The 19385-nt window shown below is 47.0% G+C and overlaps 1 protein-coding gene across 1 annotated transcript in view; it reads left to right on the top strand.

Annotated features, from left to right (window-relative positions):
• Positions 1–19385, top strand: part of MYO1D (myosin ID) — a 141203-nt gene that overhangs the window by 25248 nt on the left and 96570 nt on the right. Inside the window, exons 15-16 of the mRNA XM_009883722.1 lie at positions 5890–6056; positions 11424–11631. Of these exons, the coding sequence (XP_009882024.1) occupies positions 5890–6056; positions 11424–11631 (375 nt within the window). The remainder of the gene's footprint in view (positions 1–5889; positions 6057–11423; positions 11632–19385) is intronic.

Here is a 19385-nt window from a genome sequence, read left to right as displayed (position 1 = left end):
GCTAGCTTTAATCCTGTCATTTGGGGGAATAGCGGCCAAAAATGCTAATTTGGTGGGCAGGAATAATAATAATATCAGAAACAAAGCTCAAAGTCTTTGAATACGGTACCTACAGCATTAGTTGGTTATTTAACTTTTCCAGTATTTAAAATAACCACTTCTAAAATTCTGGTTTGTTGGTATTCGGGTTTAAATCTGGAATTCAGTGATGAAGCAGCGTTCTGTGGTTCCGAGACAGGCGCTGAGGGTATCAGGGTGTCAGGTGCTTCCATTAGGGTGAGTCGCGTAAGTGTTGGTAACGCCGCAGGAGCTGTTCACAAACGTGGTTTTAAGTTCAGGTTGTGTATACACGTGTCCATACACGTGTGAAGACTCAGGAAATACGTTTTTGGAGGATGCTGAGTTGAAGTGACGCTTATCAGTACTGGTATCTCAATAACGCTGTAATCCTCCGGACTCGCACTGAGAGTCCCAAAAGGCAGAAACCTCTGGTAGGTAGAAAAAAGTGCGCTTTTTTTGGTTGGGTTTTGTGGGGTTTTTTTGTTTGGTTTTGTTTTTCTTTTTCTTTTCAAAAAACAAACCGATCAAACCCCAAACTAGCTTTACAGAGCTGCCGTGTAACATTTCTCAAGCACCTGGTTTACTGCCTGTGCTGTTCTCGTGAGGATTTGGTCTGTGATGGATTACTTTGGGTGGCTTTTCTTTTAAATACTGACATGGGAAGTCCTTTGCCTGACACGGCTGTAAATGATGGGCTTCTGCAGGAGTTCTCTCTGGACGTGCATCTCTTTTTTTCTTTTTTCTTTTTTTTACCCTCCTTCTCTGTAACTCCTTTTGTCTGACTCTTCTTTCTTCCATACCTCTCCTCTCCTATCCAGGTTGACAGGTTTCATCTCCAGTAAGTTATAATGTCATCGCTGTGACTGATTGGACATATCCAGCACAAATTTGTCAGTGCTGTGTCCTATGCCTTCTCTCATCTATCGAGCTAAAAACTATGGAAAAGAAATCTCTCAAGGAGGAGTTTGTTTAGGGTGCAGTGATTTTAAACTGGATGTTTTCTTTTTAACACTTAAGAATCTAAATATCTCTCATCTTGATTTAAACAAACAAACAAAACCAAAACGAAAAACAACAAACCAGTTGCAATTAGGCATCTAAACAGCTTTCAGAAGTGGGGCCTTTGTGTCGCTGTATTTCAGTTCTTCCATGTATAAAATGCAGCTCCCGGGGTTGACAGCCTCATGGTGCAATAATGGGAGCTGCATAATTATCCCCCTGAAGAGCCGAGGCTGGTGGGATTGGAAGCATGGAATAATCTCCTTTAGAATTTGCCCTCGTAGCTGTCATTGCTGTGAGGCTTTAATTGCACTGTAATCGCACCGAGAGATGATCTCCTGTCTGTTCAGGAACTTCCTATTTCTGTTTTCCAAAAGGAAAGGCGCTGGCTTGACTTCTGCCTTCGATATCAAACGCAGATACAGTCACTCCTCTTTGTGCCGGGCTTGAAGTCACAGATGATTTTTTTTTTTTGCCCTGAGGTTTGTTGTGGTTTTGAATGGCAAAGAGGTGAATGCCAACGCAAGCAGCCAGCTTTGGGGCCGTGAAGGGACTTTATGCATTAGCAGTAAGGAATAGCTGTGAACTGGATGCGGTAAGGTCAGTAAAGGAACAAGTAGCACCATTTCCCTTCAGGCAGGGGGGTGGGATGCTCTTTCTGGACTTCATACTCCTAACAACTTCTCTAATTCAGTTCCCATGTTCTCAAAATGTTGCAATTCTGTGATTCAAACACGGAGTAGTGGTGATAGAGAATCAGAGAATCGTTTAGGTTGGAAAAGACCTTTAAGATCATGAAGTCCAACGATAATATCAATCTCGTCAAAGGATTTATATTCATCTTCAAAGGATTTATATTCATCTTGACATCAGATGCATCTCGACGGTATTGAGGGCAGATCTGCCATGGTCTGGTGTCGTTCTGATGTTGGTGACCCTGTTGCTAACACAACACGCGGTCTGTCCTGACGGGTGACAAACGTGTGGGCGGAGAAGTGGCCCAAGCTGAATGTTATTGGCAAGAGGTGTTAGGGAGAGCTGTGGACCGTTCACCTTCCCAACTTCTAAGTTCAGCTGTAGTTCAAGGGGTTCTCTGTATACCCTGCATTTTCCCTAAATAGCTGGTTTCCAGTCATACAGGAGACTTGCTCCAGCAGATGAATGACCTGGCCTCTGTTTCTCGCCGTGCAACCGAGAGATTGCAATACAGAGCTTACAAATTGCAGGCATCGGGTCCAGCAAACTCCCACTCCTCATCAGTGATAGCTGCCATGACCACGTCAAACCTACTTCAACACTGATTTGAGGTTCAGAAAGGGCTGCTTCTACCTTCAGAGTTTGACACACAATGTCTGAGAGAGCGTGAAGAGCGCCGGTGACAGCTGCGTTCCCATGGCACAGCCGAGCTCTACAACTGAAGGGAAAATCACCACCCACGCAGCCTGCAGGTTCTGAGAGCTGGTAGGAGACCGTGGAGTGAATAAAGACCCCTGTAAACCTTCTTACTTTCAGTGCAGAGATAATTTTCAGGAGAAAGCCAAAAAAAGTTAATTATGTAAATCTCTTAAAACTCTTTAAATTGTACCGGTACATTATATTTCACCGTTCTCTCCGTAAGGAAAGGAGAACAAACAGAATAGGTGTGGGTTGTGGTGAATTCCCGTGACAGAAGGAAGCGCTCGGTGTGGTGGTGACCTCGGTAGAAGACCTCACCCGGAACAGAGCTGTGGCTGGGCTGCCTGGTGTCCTGGGGAAGCTGTGTCCTTAGCGACCCTTCCTTCTCTGAGCCCGGCGCTGTCTGAGGATGTGAAAAGAAGAGCAGGATGAAGAGAGCACTGCCCTACCGGGGGGCTCAGCCGGTGGTTTGGGAGTGGGGCAGTGGTCTCTGCTGCGCGCAGCTCTGCCGCAGTCTCCCTGGTAAGGAAAGGAGCCAAACAAGACCATGAAAGAGCTATCCCTGACGCGCTTCGTAGGGAGAGATGAAGTCACTGAGGAAGAAGGGAGATGATGAAAGAACATATATTGCCCACACATCCTTCTGTTTCCCCACGCGCTCCCCACACCTACGTACGCGCTGCTGGGTTGCGGCAGGTGGGGTGGGCAGCACGGGGACGCTGCCAGCTCTTGCATGGCTGGCTGGCTTGGATTTTGCTCGCTCTCCTCGCTGCCGTATATTCCTACCCCGAGGAGAGCCCTCCGGGAGAAAAGCACAGCTTGATGTTGCTCATTGCATTCTTAAGAAAGCAGGGAAACGTTCCAGTCCGACACCGTCCCCAGAAGGTGCACGGGCTGGTATCAGTTTCTAGGATACGAAGCTCTACTTTCCCAAGGCTTCCGTATCTTACCCTATTCATTACTCATATTCAGCCTCTTCCTCTTCGTTAGTGAGCGGAAACTCCGTGTGCCCATCGTTAGTGCTGCGTACCTCCAGGTTACGTCGGGACTAGCCAGGATAGTCAGGGGTGATCCTGTTTCTTTAATATTACTGAAGGGAAAATAGCAATTTTGGGCCTTTCATATTATCCTGAGATTAGTAAGTGACCTAAAGTCATAGAAAATAGGGCTAAATCATAGATGAATCATAGAAAACAGGGCTGAAGGGGACCTTGGGAATTTATCTGCTGTTTGAAGGCACCTCTGCCTCTGTCTTCCCTTTGCAGATGCTTGTTCAGGCTGTTCCTCTCCAGTGCTGGAGGTTTCTTCCTCCCCTGGGCATTCTGCTCCCATTCCTTGGTCTCCTGACGCCTAACTTGACTGTTTATACCGTCGTTAAAGCCAGTGCTTCTTTGTCCTAAAACTGAATATTTACTTTTCTTCCTAGCTACCCTTTAAGTGTATACAGTCTAACATCAGGATGGTTATGTGGCTCCTCAGTCCTTCAAGAAGACTAAAACCATATTTCCTCTGAGTCACATTTTCTGGATTTTTGATCTTTCTTGTTCTTCCCTGAACTGACTCACCACCATTCGCATCCCACTTGAACTGCATTGCCCCAAACTTAATGTGATGTTCAGATAAGTAGAAATCTCTTGGGGTTTTTTTGTCTTGCGGTTTTCCTGTTCCTATGCCCCTTCCTTAGAAAAACATGAACTTGACTCAGGTTCACCTAAAACTCCTACATCTTTTTTTAGCGCTAGCGTCAAATCAGTTTTTCATTCTTTTATCATACAACTATTTCTGCCTAAATGTGGAACTTTGCATTTGTCCTCACTAAACTAATCCTTTCTCTTTTTTTCTTCCCTCCAGACCACTCCTCCTCTTTGTTAACGTTGTGGGTTCTTGCACTCCAAACCTTCATATTGGCGACAAGTTGAGTGCCCACGTTGTACTCCTTCATTCAAATCACTGTTGAAACCACCCGGTAGTACTGGAACAGAACAGCCCCCTTTGGAGAACCCTTGGGGTTTCCCTTTTGAGAAGGGGCCTTTGGTTACTCAGAGCAGTTTTAGAGATGGTTTCACTTTTTTCATCTAGTCCAGGGGAGATTTGCTGAAATTTCATTCTTAATTACCGGTTGTGATGATGAAAGGTGACATCTTCTAGTGTTAAGACTTCAGACAGGCTGCTTATGCCCCTTTAGCATCACGTTAGCACTGCTGTAAACCGATTTTTTTAAATGCTCCAGTTTAAGTCCGTCTTTGCCCCGTCCTCTGAAGCAAGTGTGGACGTAGTGAGACCTTCTGAGCTGACTGAGATCCTCGTTTGAGTTCTCTCCTTGGCCGGTGATGAGACTTGGTGGGCGGCAGGCTCTGCCAGCCTGCACAGTATGCCGCTCCTTTTGCAAGGGCTACTTAAAAAATAATTTATATTGATGTTATAAGAATACAGTTTTACCTTGAAACACTAAGGTGGGCCTTTATGATGCTTATTAATTGCTTTGCCCCCCACCAATAAAGTTAGAAGTGGGATAGCAAGGGCTAACTGTGAAGAGAAAGAAATGAATGGACTTCAAAACCCAGGGTGGGGAAAGTAAAGAAGGTTAAAAGACTTCGAGGCACCCTTACAAGCTGGTGCTGCTTATAGACCCTGTTGGCCTAAATGAAAATCGCTTTTAATCTCATAAATACAAAAGTAAACGTCAATGCAGTCGAGCAGGACTGTATATGGACTTATCTTGTGGTTGGCAGTGAAAGCTGTGCGACCCCGGGGGACTGTGTCCTGACCGTCCAGGGCAGGACCAGCTGGGCTGTGCCGGGTGCAGGAGAGCCACCGGTCCCCCTTTGAGGTTCTCTGCCACCGGCAAGGCCGAGTTGGTGCAGAAAGAGGCGCTGGCCTGCTGGTGGCTTGTGTTTGTCCTGTGGGAGGTGTGGTGCTTGTGGAGGTGCACTGGGGTGGAAGGTAGCTGGGTTTGGCCCTGCACAGTCGTTTCCATCGTTCAAGCACATTCAAACTTGAGGGCTTCATTCAGCGCTGGTTAAAAATGATGGAGTAATCCATGCTGCTTCTAGATGCTCATACTGGAAAAGCCATATCCACCAGTCGGGGCAATGAATCACATTCTTGCTCTACTTTTATGAAGACTTTTAGTTATTGGCACAGTCTGTAGAGAAGGGGGTGTGGAACTGGTTCTGATGCGTAGCAAAGGGCAATCAAACTCTGACAAGTACCACACTGATCCTGTAAGAGATGTCGCTGTAGCGTGTGGAGGGGAAGAAGGTGTTGTGTGCCACTCTCACCATTTCTGTCCTAACCTTGTAACGCCTGTTAAGCACCCAAACCTCGCTCAGGCGGTGGGGTGGACTTCCATCTCATCATCCTCCTGAGCACGCCACTGCAGCTGCTGAGACTTTTTTCTTTCTGAGTGAAACTGGCTTTGATTTCTCCCCTTAGGAACCCTACTACGTCCGTTGCATTAAGCCCAACGATAAGAAGTCACCACAGCTTTTTGACGAGGAGCGTTGCCGGCATCAGGTGGAATACCTTGGCCTTCTGGAGAACGTGAGAGTGCGTCGTGCAGGCTTTGCCTACCGCCAAACGTACGAGAAGTTTCTTCACAGGTAAGAAGGGTGTTGGCAAGTGACTCGGTGTCCTGCTTTGAGGTAAAACACGACCAATTTTGTTCAGTAACTTCGCTTCTTAGCCGGGCCTCTTGTGACTACTGAAATCAGCAGCGTGTTGCGCAGACACTGTTGGCTCTCAGAGTGGTCAGCCCCGTGTCCATCGCTGATGCCCAGGCACGGTGTGCGGAGAGGCTCTGCTTACGCTCATCGCTGTAACCCCCAGGGGCAGCTCACTTCGGTACGTGTCACTTTGTTATTTGCCCCGTTGGAGGGTCGGCAGCGGAAAAGCGCAGTGGGGTCCCACCTGCGGGGAGGAGCGGACGGGACAGGTGACCCCAAACTGCCCAACGGGAACGGGGTGCTCCATCCCATCTGCCTCATGCTTGGTGTAAAAGCTGAGGGATCAAAGGGTCAGCGCTCTTTCTTCGATGGCCGCGTCCGAGGAGGACTCTGTACTTCTTTACTTTGAGGGTAGTGGAGCACTGGCACAGGCTGCCCAGAGAGGTTGTGGAGTCTCCCCCTCTGGAGCCATCCCAAACCTGCCTGGACGCCGTCCTGTGCAACTGCTGGAGGTGCCCCTGCTCTGGTGGGGGGTTGGACTAGATGATCTCCAGAGGTCCCTTCCAACCCTGACCATTCTGTGATTCTGTGATCCCCATCCTGAATCCAGACCCGGAGTCCAGTTCCCGTCTGTCACTGAGTCCAGCCTGGGACTTCCCCAGTGCCACCGGTGACGTGATTGTCATCCTGGGAGCTTGATCTGGTTTTGTATATATTTCCTTATTTTCTTTTTATTTTATTATTAAAATTTCATTAAAGTAGTTCAGTTCCTTCTAAACTCATGAGTCACTTTTCCCTCCTCTGCCTCTCTCTTTGAAGCGGGGTGGGTCGATCTGTTGGTCGGTCCCATCTGAGGTCCCCAGTGGCCAATTCGGCCTCAGCCACGCCACTGGGTTCAGCTCTTTGCAGGACAGCTCGGGCGCTGGAGTGAGGTGTGTGGTTTGGCTGTCCCCGCATGAGGGGAGAGTAAGTCTTGAGCCCTCTGGGCTGGTGCTCCTCACCCCTGAGCGTACGGGGGTGGCGCGTTTGGTTTAGTATCCGCTGTGGGGTGTGATAAAGCGTGTGTCTAACGGGGACTCTGGTTGCTCTCTCGTTTTGTGGCAGCAGTTGTGTTTAGAGGTGCAGATGTGGCACTCGGCCTCAACTTCTTTCCTGCTAAAATCCATTTGCTGTACTCCTCCCTGCAGCAGGAACGTGTAATGAGGTTCTTCCCCAGAGCACAACCTAAAATCAGAGCTAATTAACTTCTGTTTCTCTCTGAACATTGTCTAATTGTTGCAGCGAGAGAGACAGACAGACATTGCGTGTCTTGGGAAGTGCTTGAATGGCGCGTAGTGACATTGCGTGCGCAGGAGGAAACCTCTGGACTTCAAAACTGGAAGTCTGAAAAAGGGATAGTAACATGACCCCATTAAAACATGTTTTTGATACTTCTTGCCCTCTTAATTCCTACCAGACTTGTGACAAATGAAATGTGTTGGATTGAAACGTGTCTTAGGGCTGCAGTAAATTAGCATGGGGGCTCCGAGTGCAGCCTCTTGCTGAGGAAATGGCGAATTGATTTTTACTTCTGTTATTGAATCAGGTGAGAAAAGGGCCGTGAGGGTAGAAAAAAGTTAAACTGCTCAAGCGGGCGGGATGTCATGTGTTAGAAACAAAGTGCTGTCGAAAGATCCTTTGCTCTTCACTGTAGAGATTTGCCTGGGTATGTCGTGACACCAGCAGCGGGACGAAAGGGTCTGGCTGACTAATTACAGCCTCCGGTGCTGGGTGTCAGTTTTCTTAAACATTATGCAGTGGTTAGAGCGTGCTTTCGCCCTCGCATGTGGAATCCATTACAATTTACTCTTAAGATTTGGGTAATTACTATTAATATAAACAGCTACTTTGTTTTTAATGAATGTTTGATGAGCTCCTGTAAGCTGAAGACCAGAACTGGTGTTTACAGCCAGTAAACCAAATTAGCACATGGCAACTGGTGCAGCGTTCAGGCTGTTGGGACGTTTGTTCTGCCGGACCCTGGAGTAGGATTAAAAATCTACAGTGTATGGTATCAGATGCTCTATTTGCATATTGCGGGATTGCTCCAAGTCCAGTCTACACTGACTTTTCTAAATTTAAAAAAAATAATAATAATATTCTGGCCTGGAGGTTGGTTTTTATTTTTTTCCAAAGTTCTTTGTTCCCTGTCGTTGGGTGAGACATACCCTTTTACAGGGCCCGGGGGAGGTGATTTGTGGTACAAGCCGCGGGTTTTCTGGGTGGTTTTTGAACAGGCATCACGGGGGATTTCTCTCCCTTTATATTTAACGGGGTTATTGGGAGACTGGGAAGGTGGAGGAGACTCCAGGCCCTTCAGCTCTGGACTCCTGCACTGCACGTGGGGCACATTTGAAGGTAGCGCAGCGAGAGGTGATTTTGGGACCTTTGTCATCTGTTTGCTTATGTTTGCAAAAGATCTTATAAAAGTTCAGACCCGCAAACAGATAGTGAACTCCCTTACAGGCCCCTGACGCTTTCAGATTTTCTGAGCCTAAAAGAGATACCTGTATTTTGTTTTGCTGATTCCTCTTAGAGGGGACCGGAGATATATAGACCAGAGATACATATATGTGTGTGTGTATATATATGTGAGTGCATGTATGCCTATTTTTTATATATATGTCTATAAAAACATACAAAAAGTAACTTTCCTTTCTGTCAGAAAAGAGTTTGTTGCTACTTAGCATTAAAATACTGTAAGGTAGTTGGTATCCCGTATCTACCAGTAGGAAATGAAGTGAAGCACAGTTAAGACCGTTAATAAATGTCCTTTTCAAGCTTTCCTTGAAATTAAGAAAGCTTTGATTTGAGCTCTGCGCCAACCGGTCTGCCCTTAGCGATTTGTAGAAAGTGAGATCTAAATATTTTTTTGTTGCGCGGGAGATGGTGCGCGTTGACTTGGTAACTACATCTTCCAGTTGCATGAAACGCGGGTCAGGTTCACGTGTCTATTTAAGATACGATGCATTCTTTTGATTTAATATATAACTCACTATGGAAAGAAAAAAAAAAAAAAAACAAACCGCAAAGCTGCTTGGATTTCAGAGAGGGGTCCGTGTGCGGCGCCTGCGAGGCATCTGCAGGCATGGCCGCGTGCGAGCGTAATCCAAGACTTTCCCCACCAAGGCATCCCCGTGCCTATTTCCAGGCGATGTTAAACATAGCACGTAAACGACACCGCGATAGCTGTCAACCGCACGGCGGTAAGAGAAGGACATGACCCAGCTTCGTGTGCAGACCCGGTATTTTTCATTAAAGCTGCATGATTGAGTGACTCGCAAAAAGTGTGGTTCTTAGGAGAACTATAGCGGGAATTGTGAACTCGAGTAGTGACCTGGTGTCTGCCGGGTGTTTCTGTAGCCGGGTACGGAGAAGAAGAAGGAGAAACAAAGGTGGTGTAGAAATGGATGTTTAATGTAGAAGTGACCTTGAAAGCTGTCGGGATCTCTGGGCAGGAGAGGGGAAGGGTTGTGGTGTCCATGAGCGGATGTATTTTGGCTTCTGCCTCGCTATAATTAGCAGCGAGGTTGGGATTTTGCCTTCCTGCGGCATCCAGGTCGTGCTCTCTGCCGCGGGGAAGGAGCTCGTGGCATTGCACCGCATGTGCCACGGGGGGAACAAACGGAGCCCACGACATTCCACCGCCGGTCCCACCACCTGTGGGCTGGGAGGGAGGTGACCCGTTTGCCTGGAGATGGCTTTAAATACCACAGCCCTGGCTTTGTTGTAAGGGAGGAAGAGAAATAAACCTTTCTTTTGGGCAGGTTTTCAGTTCTCTGATATCTCGTCCTGGTTTTTCCCGGCCTGGTCGGCGGAGCAGGCCTGCTCGTTAATGACTGCGTTTGCACTGCCACTCTGCTCCCTTTATTTATTTATTTTTCCTAATGTAAATGTCTCAAGGTGGAAGATTTTCCCAGTGAATTAATTATTGCAGGAACATTTTCCTCATGAGAATAGGAAAGAGAAACCTGTGTGAAATATTTATGTCCTGTGCGTACGTGTATTCAAGAGAAGGAATGCTTTTGCCAGCCAAGCATAAATGCAAAATTTTCTGTCCTGAGTCTGGGGAGGGTTGTTTTAATGAGCCTGTTTTAGTTATCGGTAAGATCCCTGGTCTGCGTGCGGTAACCCTCACGCTGAGGGTGTTCCCTGCTTAGGCACTGCGCACACCTCCATTTTTCCCCTCTTCAGCAGCTTGTTCAGAAAGGCTGATCTGATGGATGACAGCGACAGTGTGATGTGTTTCCGTTCAGGCTTATTTTAGTCTGTTTAGTAACTCCTTCAGCGCACCCACTCCCCAGTAAAAAGGTTTATTGCTGCGTCCGTTTAATAGTAGCTGAAAATTCTGAATGTCTGAACCGTTGAGATTGATGCTTGACTTGGATCGTGGGCTTTAAACAGAGAAGTAGTTAAGATTGCTGCACGCTTGTTTTATTTAGAACATGAACGCGGGTCCTATTACAGTGACAACGTCTATTGCATTTTTGATTATGTCCATAAATCTTATGCAGAAAATTCATTGTTGCTTTTTGCAAACGGCTATTCAGCTAATCAGCGCTCTGCAAGGCGGGTAAATCCTGCGGAGAGCAGAGTCCAATGCAGATTTTTTCGTGTTTGATTTGTAGTTGTCTTAGTTCCAATCTGCATTCTCTCTCCGAGTGTCAAAAGGAGTTTGGAGAGTAAGGACAGGAGGGAGCGATTGAACAGCACTTACGGGCAGTAGTGGTGTTTGCACAAACTGTGGCAGTTCAACTATCTGCTGCTTTGGTAAATAATAAAATTTGTTAGAAACTGCTGCAAAAATGATGTACAAGAACATTATTTGCAGAATTTTTAAATCTAGGTTTTCTGACTAAACAACTGATTACCGTTGGCTTCTTACGCAGAAGGTGAGCAAAGCAAAGCTGCTCTTCCTCGCAAAAAAATTTAAAATTGAATGTTGAAAGTGTGAATAATGGAACTGCCAAATCCGCAGGAAGACAGCGGTGGGGTTTGTCGTGCTGCATTGGTTTGGTCTTGATGAAGTGAGCTTCTCGCAGTATTTTTTTTTTTCAGCTTTTCACAAAATCATGCCTCTCATACTCATTTTGCTTGGATTTTGAGGATCATGATTCCTACACAGGTTGTCTTGAGGCTCTTCTATCTATAATGGATTTTATTAGAATTTCGATCATAATTCTTTCTAAAACACGTGGAAGGTTGGCCTGCTTGAGAACCTAGGTGACAAAGTTTACGTTTGTAAATTGTACTTCGTAATTCCAGGTACAAGATGATCTCAGAATTCACTTGGCCAAACCATGACCTCCCTTCGGACAAAGATGCCGTGAAGAAGCTCATAGAGTGTCACGGATTTCAGCACGATGTTGCTTATGGCAAGACCAAGATTTTCATCCGCACGCCTCGAACTCTGTTTACCTTGGAGGACCTGCATGCCAAGATGCTGGTGAGGATTGTCCTCTTCCTACAGAAGGTAAAGCTTAATTTACTGCATTAAAAACTCCCTTCAGGTTCCTGAAAACACCTTTGCTCCCTTTTTGGTCTCACTTTCAAAAGTGACAAGTCGGCACAAATTCTGGAATACTGCAGCTTTTTTGCTACTTAATTTTTTTAAAGCTCTTTCAGTAATGCTCTCTGTAGCGGCACCGAAGTCTCGATGTGGTGTGATGTAGCATGAGCTGTAGGACCTATAAGATTATGGGATATTGTTTAAAAACCTGGCTCTTTACTCAGTGAAAGTGGGCTCCCTAGAAACGTAGAGGAGCTTTTATGGGTGAATATATGAGTGATGCACAACGGATGTTGAGACAGTCTTATCTGCGTAAAAGTTTATTGGTGGATCTGTAGCTGATGGCATCCATCGAGTTTAACGGTAAAACTCTTGAGGGAGTGGGGAAAGGAGTGGGAGGGGAAGACGGAGTGAGAAGAGGGACAGGGAAAACTCCCTCAGCTAGGAAGAGAAGGGACAGGATCCCCACTGAGCATCCTCCCAGCACGTCCTTCCTGGTGCAGCACGTGGTCTCCCTCATCATACTATTCCAGTAATAATTACTGAGTTTTTATCAGGACCTGAGCGAAATCCCTGTTGTTTTTTCTTATGGTACTGTTAGTGCTGACCGGAGCATTCAAGGACCAGGCGCGGATGCTCGTGCATAGTGGGTTGTTAAGCTTTGAGCATCCGTATTATTGAGTCCTCTAATGTAAACCAAAAAATACAGCTGAGGGATACAGAAAGAAGGGATGATTTGCACACTAGTGACAAGCGCTTCCCATAAGAACCTGCCATAACTTGCAATATTGGGGTCTGCAGGTGCAAGCCTAGGAGAGTCCCAGCACAGGAACTGGGGAAAGCACTGCCCCACCAGCTTGGGTGAAAGGGTAACCGAGGGAAAAGCAGTCTGCAGAACAGAAAATAGAAGGCCTTTGGCATTACAAAGGGTAAGACAGCTAAGGCACTGTGCAACGGGACCTGTGCACTCATCTTTCCTCTCTGAACATGGGATTTGAGCTCGAGATTTTTCTGGTTTTACCCTTAGGATAAATAATTTTACATTCTGTGACTTCAGGGCAAACACATTCTCATTCTCATTGCCTTTGCTTACAAAGGTACTCTTGGAAACCACGGGAGTTTGTTGTGACTTGGCTATCCCCTAAATCATTTAGTTGCTTTGTGGGGCCACAACAACACAAGTGGTTTTGTAACCTCAAAAGCACCACATACCGGAGGGGAAAAAATACTAGAGCTGGATTTAGTACCTGGTGAATAATGTCCCCTGTGTGAGCGTGATCTGTCTGGGAAAGAGCACAACTTGACTTGCACAGCAACAGAAATGGAACTGACTTTGTCCTAACTAACAGGGATTGTTGACTAGTTCAAGATTTTGAGAAATTTATTTCTTCAAACATGTTTTTCCTTTGTCATTCTTGGAGCTCGGGAAACAACAGAACTTCTGAAACCCTTTTTGCCCGTCAGAAATAGAAACTGCTGACAGATGGGTATAAACACTGCACCGGGAGAAAGCCTGCTCGAAAGCTGTGCACTCTGCCTAAGTTTGCACAAACTTTCTAAACCTGATGGACTGAATCACTTTTGGGGAAGAGTAAGACCCTGAAGGAAAAGTTACCCACTGCGAGCTTTAATAGTTTTGGGAAACCCTCACATTTCTTGTGTTTACGATGCGTTTGATATGATTTCCTTTCTGGAAAGCAAAACAATTTGAGCAGTATGGAAGGAGAAAGTGTCAAGTCCAGGGTTGTCGGTATTTGTTGTGCCAGATTGGATGGTTTATCTTTAGTAAGGGATTTTCTAAGTTTTGTATATATGTATGTGATTAGTTTTTCTGGGAATGCAAAGCTGAGGCTGCTTAAAGGATGCAGGATGTGCCTGGTTTTGAGCTTTGTGGCTCAGCATTTTCTTTCCTTTTTGTAGCAGTATTGTGCTTGCCCTGCTGAGGAGCTTCACAACACCTTTCTTGCACTACTCGTCATCTTCTTCCAGGTCTCTTCCCTGGAAATGGCAGCACGCTTTTCCAAAAGTGTACCCTGGCTTATTCTTTTGGAGTGAAACGGGACTGATCCATGAGCCAGCAATGTGCCCTTGTCTCCAAAAAGACCAACAGAATCCTGGGCTGCATAGGGAAGAGGGTGACCAGTAGGTCGAGGGAGGTCATTCTCCTCCTCTACTCGGCAATGGTGAGGCCACAACTGGAATACTGTTTCCAGTTTTGGGCTCCCCAGTTCAAGAGGGACAGGGAACTGCTGGAGAGAGTCCAGTGAAGGGCAATTAAGATGATGGAGGGATTGGAGCATCTCCCGTATGAGGAAAGGCTGAGAGCGATGGGACTCTTCAGCCTGGAGAAGAGAGGGCTGAGGGGAGACCTTATTATGGCGTACAAGTCCCTAAAGGGTGGGTTGAAGGAGGATGGAGCCACACTCTTCTCGGTGGTTCCCAGTGACAGGACGAGGGGCAACGGGCACAAGTTGGAACAGAGGAAGTTCCGTTCCAACACACGGAAGAACTTCTTTACGGTTGGGGTGACAGAGCACTGCCCAGGCTGCCCGGGGGGTGGGGGAGTCCCCTTCTCTGGAGATGTTCAGGACCCGCCTGGATGCAGTCCTGAGCGATGTGCTCTGGGCAGTCCTGCTTTAGCGGGGGAGTGGGACTGGGTGATCTCTAGAGGGCCCTTCCAACTCTGAAAATTCTGTGATTCTGTGATCAGTGGGGTGTCTCTCATACACCTCTGGTAATGTTTTTCTGGATGATTAGTTGCAGCTCCAGTGTGCTTGCTCGGGTTTCTCAGGAGGAGTTCCCCTCTCTGCAGCCCCTTTTCGAAGCGTGTTGGTCTGATTCGGTGCCTTCAGCGAGTTCACTGGGTCGTGCTGTTAATCTGGAGTCTTTCTTCCCATAGTGGTATGAGGCAAGCTAATGAGTTCCTTGTTGAATAAAGTTGCAGGAGGGACACCTTGCTCCCAGGTGACCCCCGTTTTCATATTAAACGTCTGAGGAATTGAGAGGGGACCTTTTTGGAAAGGTGCAGTTACTGAAGAATAATGTAAAAGACCCGGCCTGTCTGTGCTGTGGCAACAGACGATGTCTCGCTGCAAGGCGAGCACTGAAGCTCCTCCTCCAGATAAAATCCACCAAAACAGTGTGAGGCACAATTTGGACAGCAAAATGCCCATTTTTGTGAGTTTGCTGGCCTTTCCTTCAGGTGGAAACTTCAGAATTGTGTAGTCTGGGCTGTGCTCAACACCCTTGGAGGAGAGGAGGGCTAGAGATTTTTTGCCTCTAGAAGGTAATACCTGGTTAGGAATAATGGATCAACTCTCTGACTCTGTGAGGGGTTCTGCTGTGGTGGTTTTGTGTGGCATCAGGTGTGCTGGGTTATATATAGCATAACTATAGTGCTTTTGGGGCTTCTCTTATTGCGACAATCAGCGGAAGTGACAAAAGTTAAATTCCCGGTGCATGTTGTCGTATGGCTTCACACCCTGGTCCTCCCTCCCCTGGTTTCTCCTCTCCCTGGAGTGGAGAGGGACCAATGTAAGTCTGCATGGAGAGGTCTTCCTCTTCTGCACAAAGTATTGAAACAGGACAGGCGGAGTCATCTTTTTGTTATTTCTCTCTGAGAAATCTCCAGCGAGATTCTAATTTACCTAATACAAGATTTGTGGGGAAAAGACAAGCTCCTTCTCAAGTGCTCAAGATATTGAAGACTTTGAAGAAAACTGGATGCCCAGAGCTCCTTTTCTGTAGCGTAACCCCACAGTGGTTCACCTGTATCTCTCTTTGTACTTACTGGCTGTTCTTCGACCAGGCTCTGAAATGCCGGCAAAGTGATGGAGAGGATCTCTTTGGAGTCCTGGAACTTGCGACTAAAGACAAGAAACACTAATGAATCCAAATGCTTACTAAACAGCTCGTCAACAAAAGAGCAGGTGTTGGGTTGATGTCTGTAGGGATGCGATTAGATACCTTGTACGGTGTTAAACCTGTCTGGAAAATGCTTGAATTTTTCTTCCATTTTCTGACTTTCTCTTGGTTTACTGTTCGATCTCATTCTCTGCTGCGTATGGGCTCACTCCTGTGTCCCTGCACCAGCCGAGCTCTGCTGCCAGTAGATGGGGCAGTTGGAGACGGGCAGTGCTGAAAAAGGAACAATCAACGTAATAAAAAATAAAATCAGAGTAAGGCTCTGAAGAGGCCTTCTCTGTGCTCTGAAAGCATCAAGGCAATTTTGCCTGTCTCTTAATTTCTGTTCTCAACTTGCTTTCAATTGTTCCTGAAAAACTCCCACAAAAATGTAATCCTGGCTGCATTTTCCTTACTTTAGTTTTGCCTATACACCCCAAAAGCTGAGTAAGGCGAACTGTGACACTTTTGAGAGTCACAAGATGATATCTTAAAGGAAAGAGAGAGATTAACTTGATTTGAAAAAATAAAATAAAATAAAATTGAGCTTTCTGTTGCATTGGAGTTCCTCAAATTGGAATTTAGGAATAGGAAAAGATGACTGGAGATAAAATGTGGTGTTATGACAATAGGCACTTGTGGGATAAAAACTGAGGGACGATGTAAGGCGTAGCCCTAAAAGCTAAAAAAAACCCTAAAAAGAACCCAACAAAAAACCCCCAAACCCTAAAAGATCACAGGCTGGGGCCCAATACCATGTGGGTTTTTTTTTTCACAGGAATACTTTTAAATGAAAGAAGGATCTGCATATAATGCATACAGCAGTTCTGTTTCTTGGTAGTTTTAAAGGTACATCTTCATTTCTAGCGATATATATTATGTGGTGTATCGCTCTCATACAAATCACAAGACTTTCAAAGAGATTCACTAATTTTCTTAAGAGCTTTGTCATGTGAGTAACCCTTAACCTTTAAAATAATGCTGGTTCCTTTGTTTAGCAACGATAAGAATTTGCTTCATATGAGTTCCGTTAAATTGAATTAAAACTGATTTCCAGTTGAAGTAGGTAATTTGCTTTCCTTTGTTCCGCGTCTCCTGGATGTCTTCTCCTTTAGCTTTATCTTCAACTTCCTTTGCCTTCTGTGATAAAACGCTAGTGAGATTCCAGGCTGTAATTTTACTTCAGACCAAACCAAGTCAGGAAGCAGATGTGATGTGATTTATCTGTGGCAACTCGTTGGCTCCGGGAGAATTTAGCAAGTGAGAGCCGTCCCATATTAGAAACCCCATATGGCAGTGGAGACGTCGCTGTCGGAGTCAACTCGAATGGTCATTTTAGAAGCACCAGCTGAGAACATCCCTGCTTTTTATCTGGTGCATTCGAGTTTATTTACTCTACCTGTGGGCTTGCCATCTATATCATTGTCTTCATGAGTGCAAATGGAGCAGCTCTAATGTTAATAATAAAAACAAAAAAATAATAATAAAAAAAAAAAGCTGCCATAAGACTCCGTTGCTTTTCCTGCCCTTGGAAACGTTCCCACATGTTCATTAGCTTTGCAGAATAGCGCTTTGTTCAAGAAAAAAAGCCCAGCCAGCCCAGCCGGCACGTGCGCTGTGCAAAGATGATGTATCTTGTCAATATAATTTAGTGCACTATTTCAGGGTAATTTTATCAGACCAGTACAGCTGCATATGGTAATCGCTTCACTAAATCTTTACTGCCTAATGCAGAGGAAGAAGCAAGAATTGCTCTTGTATTGCAGCCCAGTCCTCAGACAAAAATCCTCACGCCCCGAAGCCCATCGAGCCCAGGAGGTGAGCGCAGCTGGGGGGAGGCGGCGCTGGCCCCGGTGCCTGCTGTGGCTCTCCTCTACCGCGTCCCGGTGGCAGGGAGGACAGTGCCTGTCCTCCGGCGGCGTGCCGTGCCGTTGGCTGCGGGCGCTGGGTTTGCGGAGCCCCGTTCTCGGGAGAGCTGTCGCTGTCGGCCCGCAGCCGCAATCACCATGGCAACCTTCCCCAAACCCGGCGGGGAAGAGCAGAAAGAGAGAACCATGGCTGAGTTGTCATCGTTTAACGTTTCACCTTCCCTTTCTTCTCTGTCCCCATGAGTCCTTGAAGCGCGGTGCGCTGGGGAGCATTAACCGCAACGGGAAGCGCTCACTCCGACAAAGGCGGCGTTTTCATGTCAGATTATGGACGGGCAGTGGGAATCTGATGAGGGCTTTGGTTCAGTGACCCAAATAAAAGGTGATGTAGCGCATTTGCCATCCGGACTCCAGGCATTTACCATCTTGAGGGAATGTGTTTGTGAAGTTTCGAATATAAATGGAAATAGGGATATAATTACATGTGGAATTTGTACCGTGAACCGAGGTTTTGATCTTGAGAGGCTTTGGCAGGGAGAAGCTGCGAAAGGAGATGCCATAGCTCCTCCCAAAGGAGCAGCACGTGGGTGCTCTGAAGGACCAAGTAAAATGAAGAATTGGATGTATCCCGTGTGGACAGTGCCACTCGCCAGTATGGCCAAGTGGATCTCTTGGCAGACTGATCCGACTGCTTCTCCCACGCCGCTTGCATCCCCTGTGCTGGTGACATCACTCCTCTGCTTCCAGTGAATGCGTTGAGGCATCTCAAGCTCAAAAAACCACCACGCTCCAACCACCCCCAAGGAAACACCACAAATCAAAAAATCCCCCCGCCTCCCACCAAAAAAAAAAAGAAAAAAAGAAGAGGTGGTTTTCTGGCATCTTAGCTCCAACACCAGCTCACCTTCCTTCAGGTGAACGTCCGTGCTGGTGAAATGGAGTGAGGGCCGTGCCCACGGGGGAGAGCAGAGAGGGGTGAATTGGATCCTGCCCTTTCAGTAGCAGGTGCAGTGGGACACCTGGATACTGGCTTATTATCGCCTTCCTGCCCCAAAAACATGTGTTAATCTAAGTAAATGTATATACCCATGGCATGACTGGATGGACAGATGAGGGGAGGGCAGTAGATGTTGGCTACCTTGACTTCGGCAAGTCTTTCCACACCGTCTCCTAGTTTCTCCTCACAGGCAAGCTTAGGAAGTGTGGGTGAGATGAATGGACAGTGCGGTGGATGGAAAACTGACTGGCAGATAGAGCTCAGAGGGTTGTGGTTAGTGGTGCAGAGTCTGGTTGGAGGTCAGTAACAAGTGGTGTCCCTCAGGGGTCAGTACTGGGCCCAGTCCTGTTCAGTACATTCATCAATGATCTGGATGAAGGGAAGGAGTGTACCATTGGCAAGTTTGCTGGTGACACAACACTGGGACGAGTGGTTGACACACCGGAAGGCTGTGCTGCCTTACAGCGTGACCTGGCTGGGCTGGAGAGTTGGGCAGAGAGGAACCTCATGAAGTTCAACGAGGACAAGTGTAGGGTACTGCATCTGGGGAGGAATAACCCCACACACCAGTACAGGCTGGGGGCTGACCTGCTGGAGAGCAGCTCTGTGGAGAGGGACCTGGGAGTGCTGGTGGCCAACAGGGTGACCATGAGCCAGCAACGTGCCCTGGTGGCCAAGAAGGCCAATGGCATCCTGGGGGGCATCAAGCAGAGTGTGGCCAGCAGGTGGAGGGAGGTCATCCTCCCCCTCTGCTCTGCCCTGGGGAGGCCACATCTGGAGCACTGTGTCCAGTTCGGGGCTCCCCGGGTCAAGAAGGACAGGGAACTGCTGGAGAGGGTCCAGCAAAGGGCTACGGAGATGCTGAGGGGACTGGAGCATCTCTCTGCTGAGGAAAGGCTGAGGGACGTGGGGCTGTTCAGTCTGGAGAAGAGAAGACTGAGGGGGATCTC

The sequence above is a fragment of the Charadrius vociferus genome, unplaced genomic scaffold (assembly GCF_000708025.1).
Source record: "Charadrius vociferus isolate BGI_N301 unplaced genomic scaffold, ASM70802v2 scaffold1284, whole genome shotgun sequence".
In the NCBI taxonomy this organism is placed as follows: Eukaryota; Metazoa; Chordata; class Aves; order Charadriiformes; family Charadriidae; genus Charadrius; species Charadrius vociferus.
The sequence above is the reverse complement of the archived record's forward strand: the minus strand, read 5'-3'. Positions and strand labels throughout refer to the sequence as shown.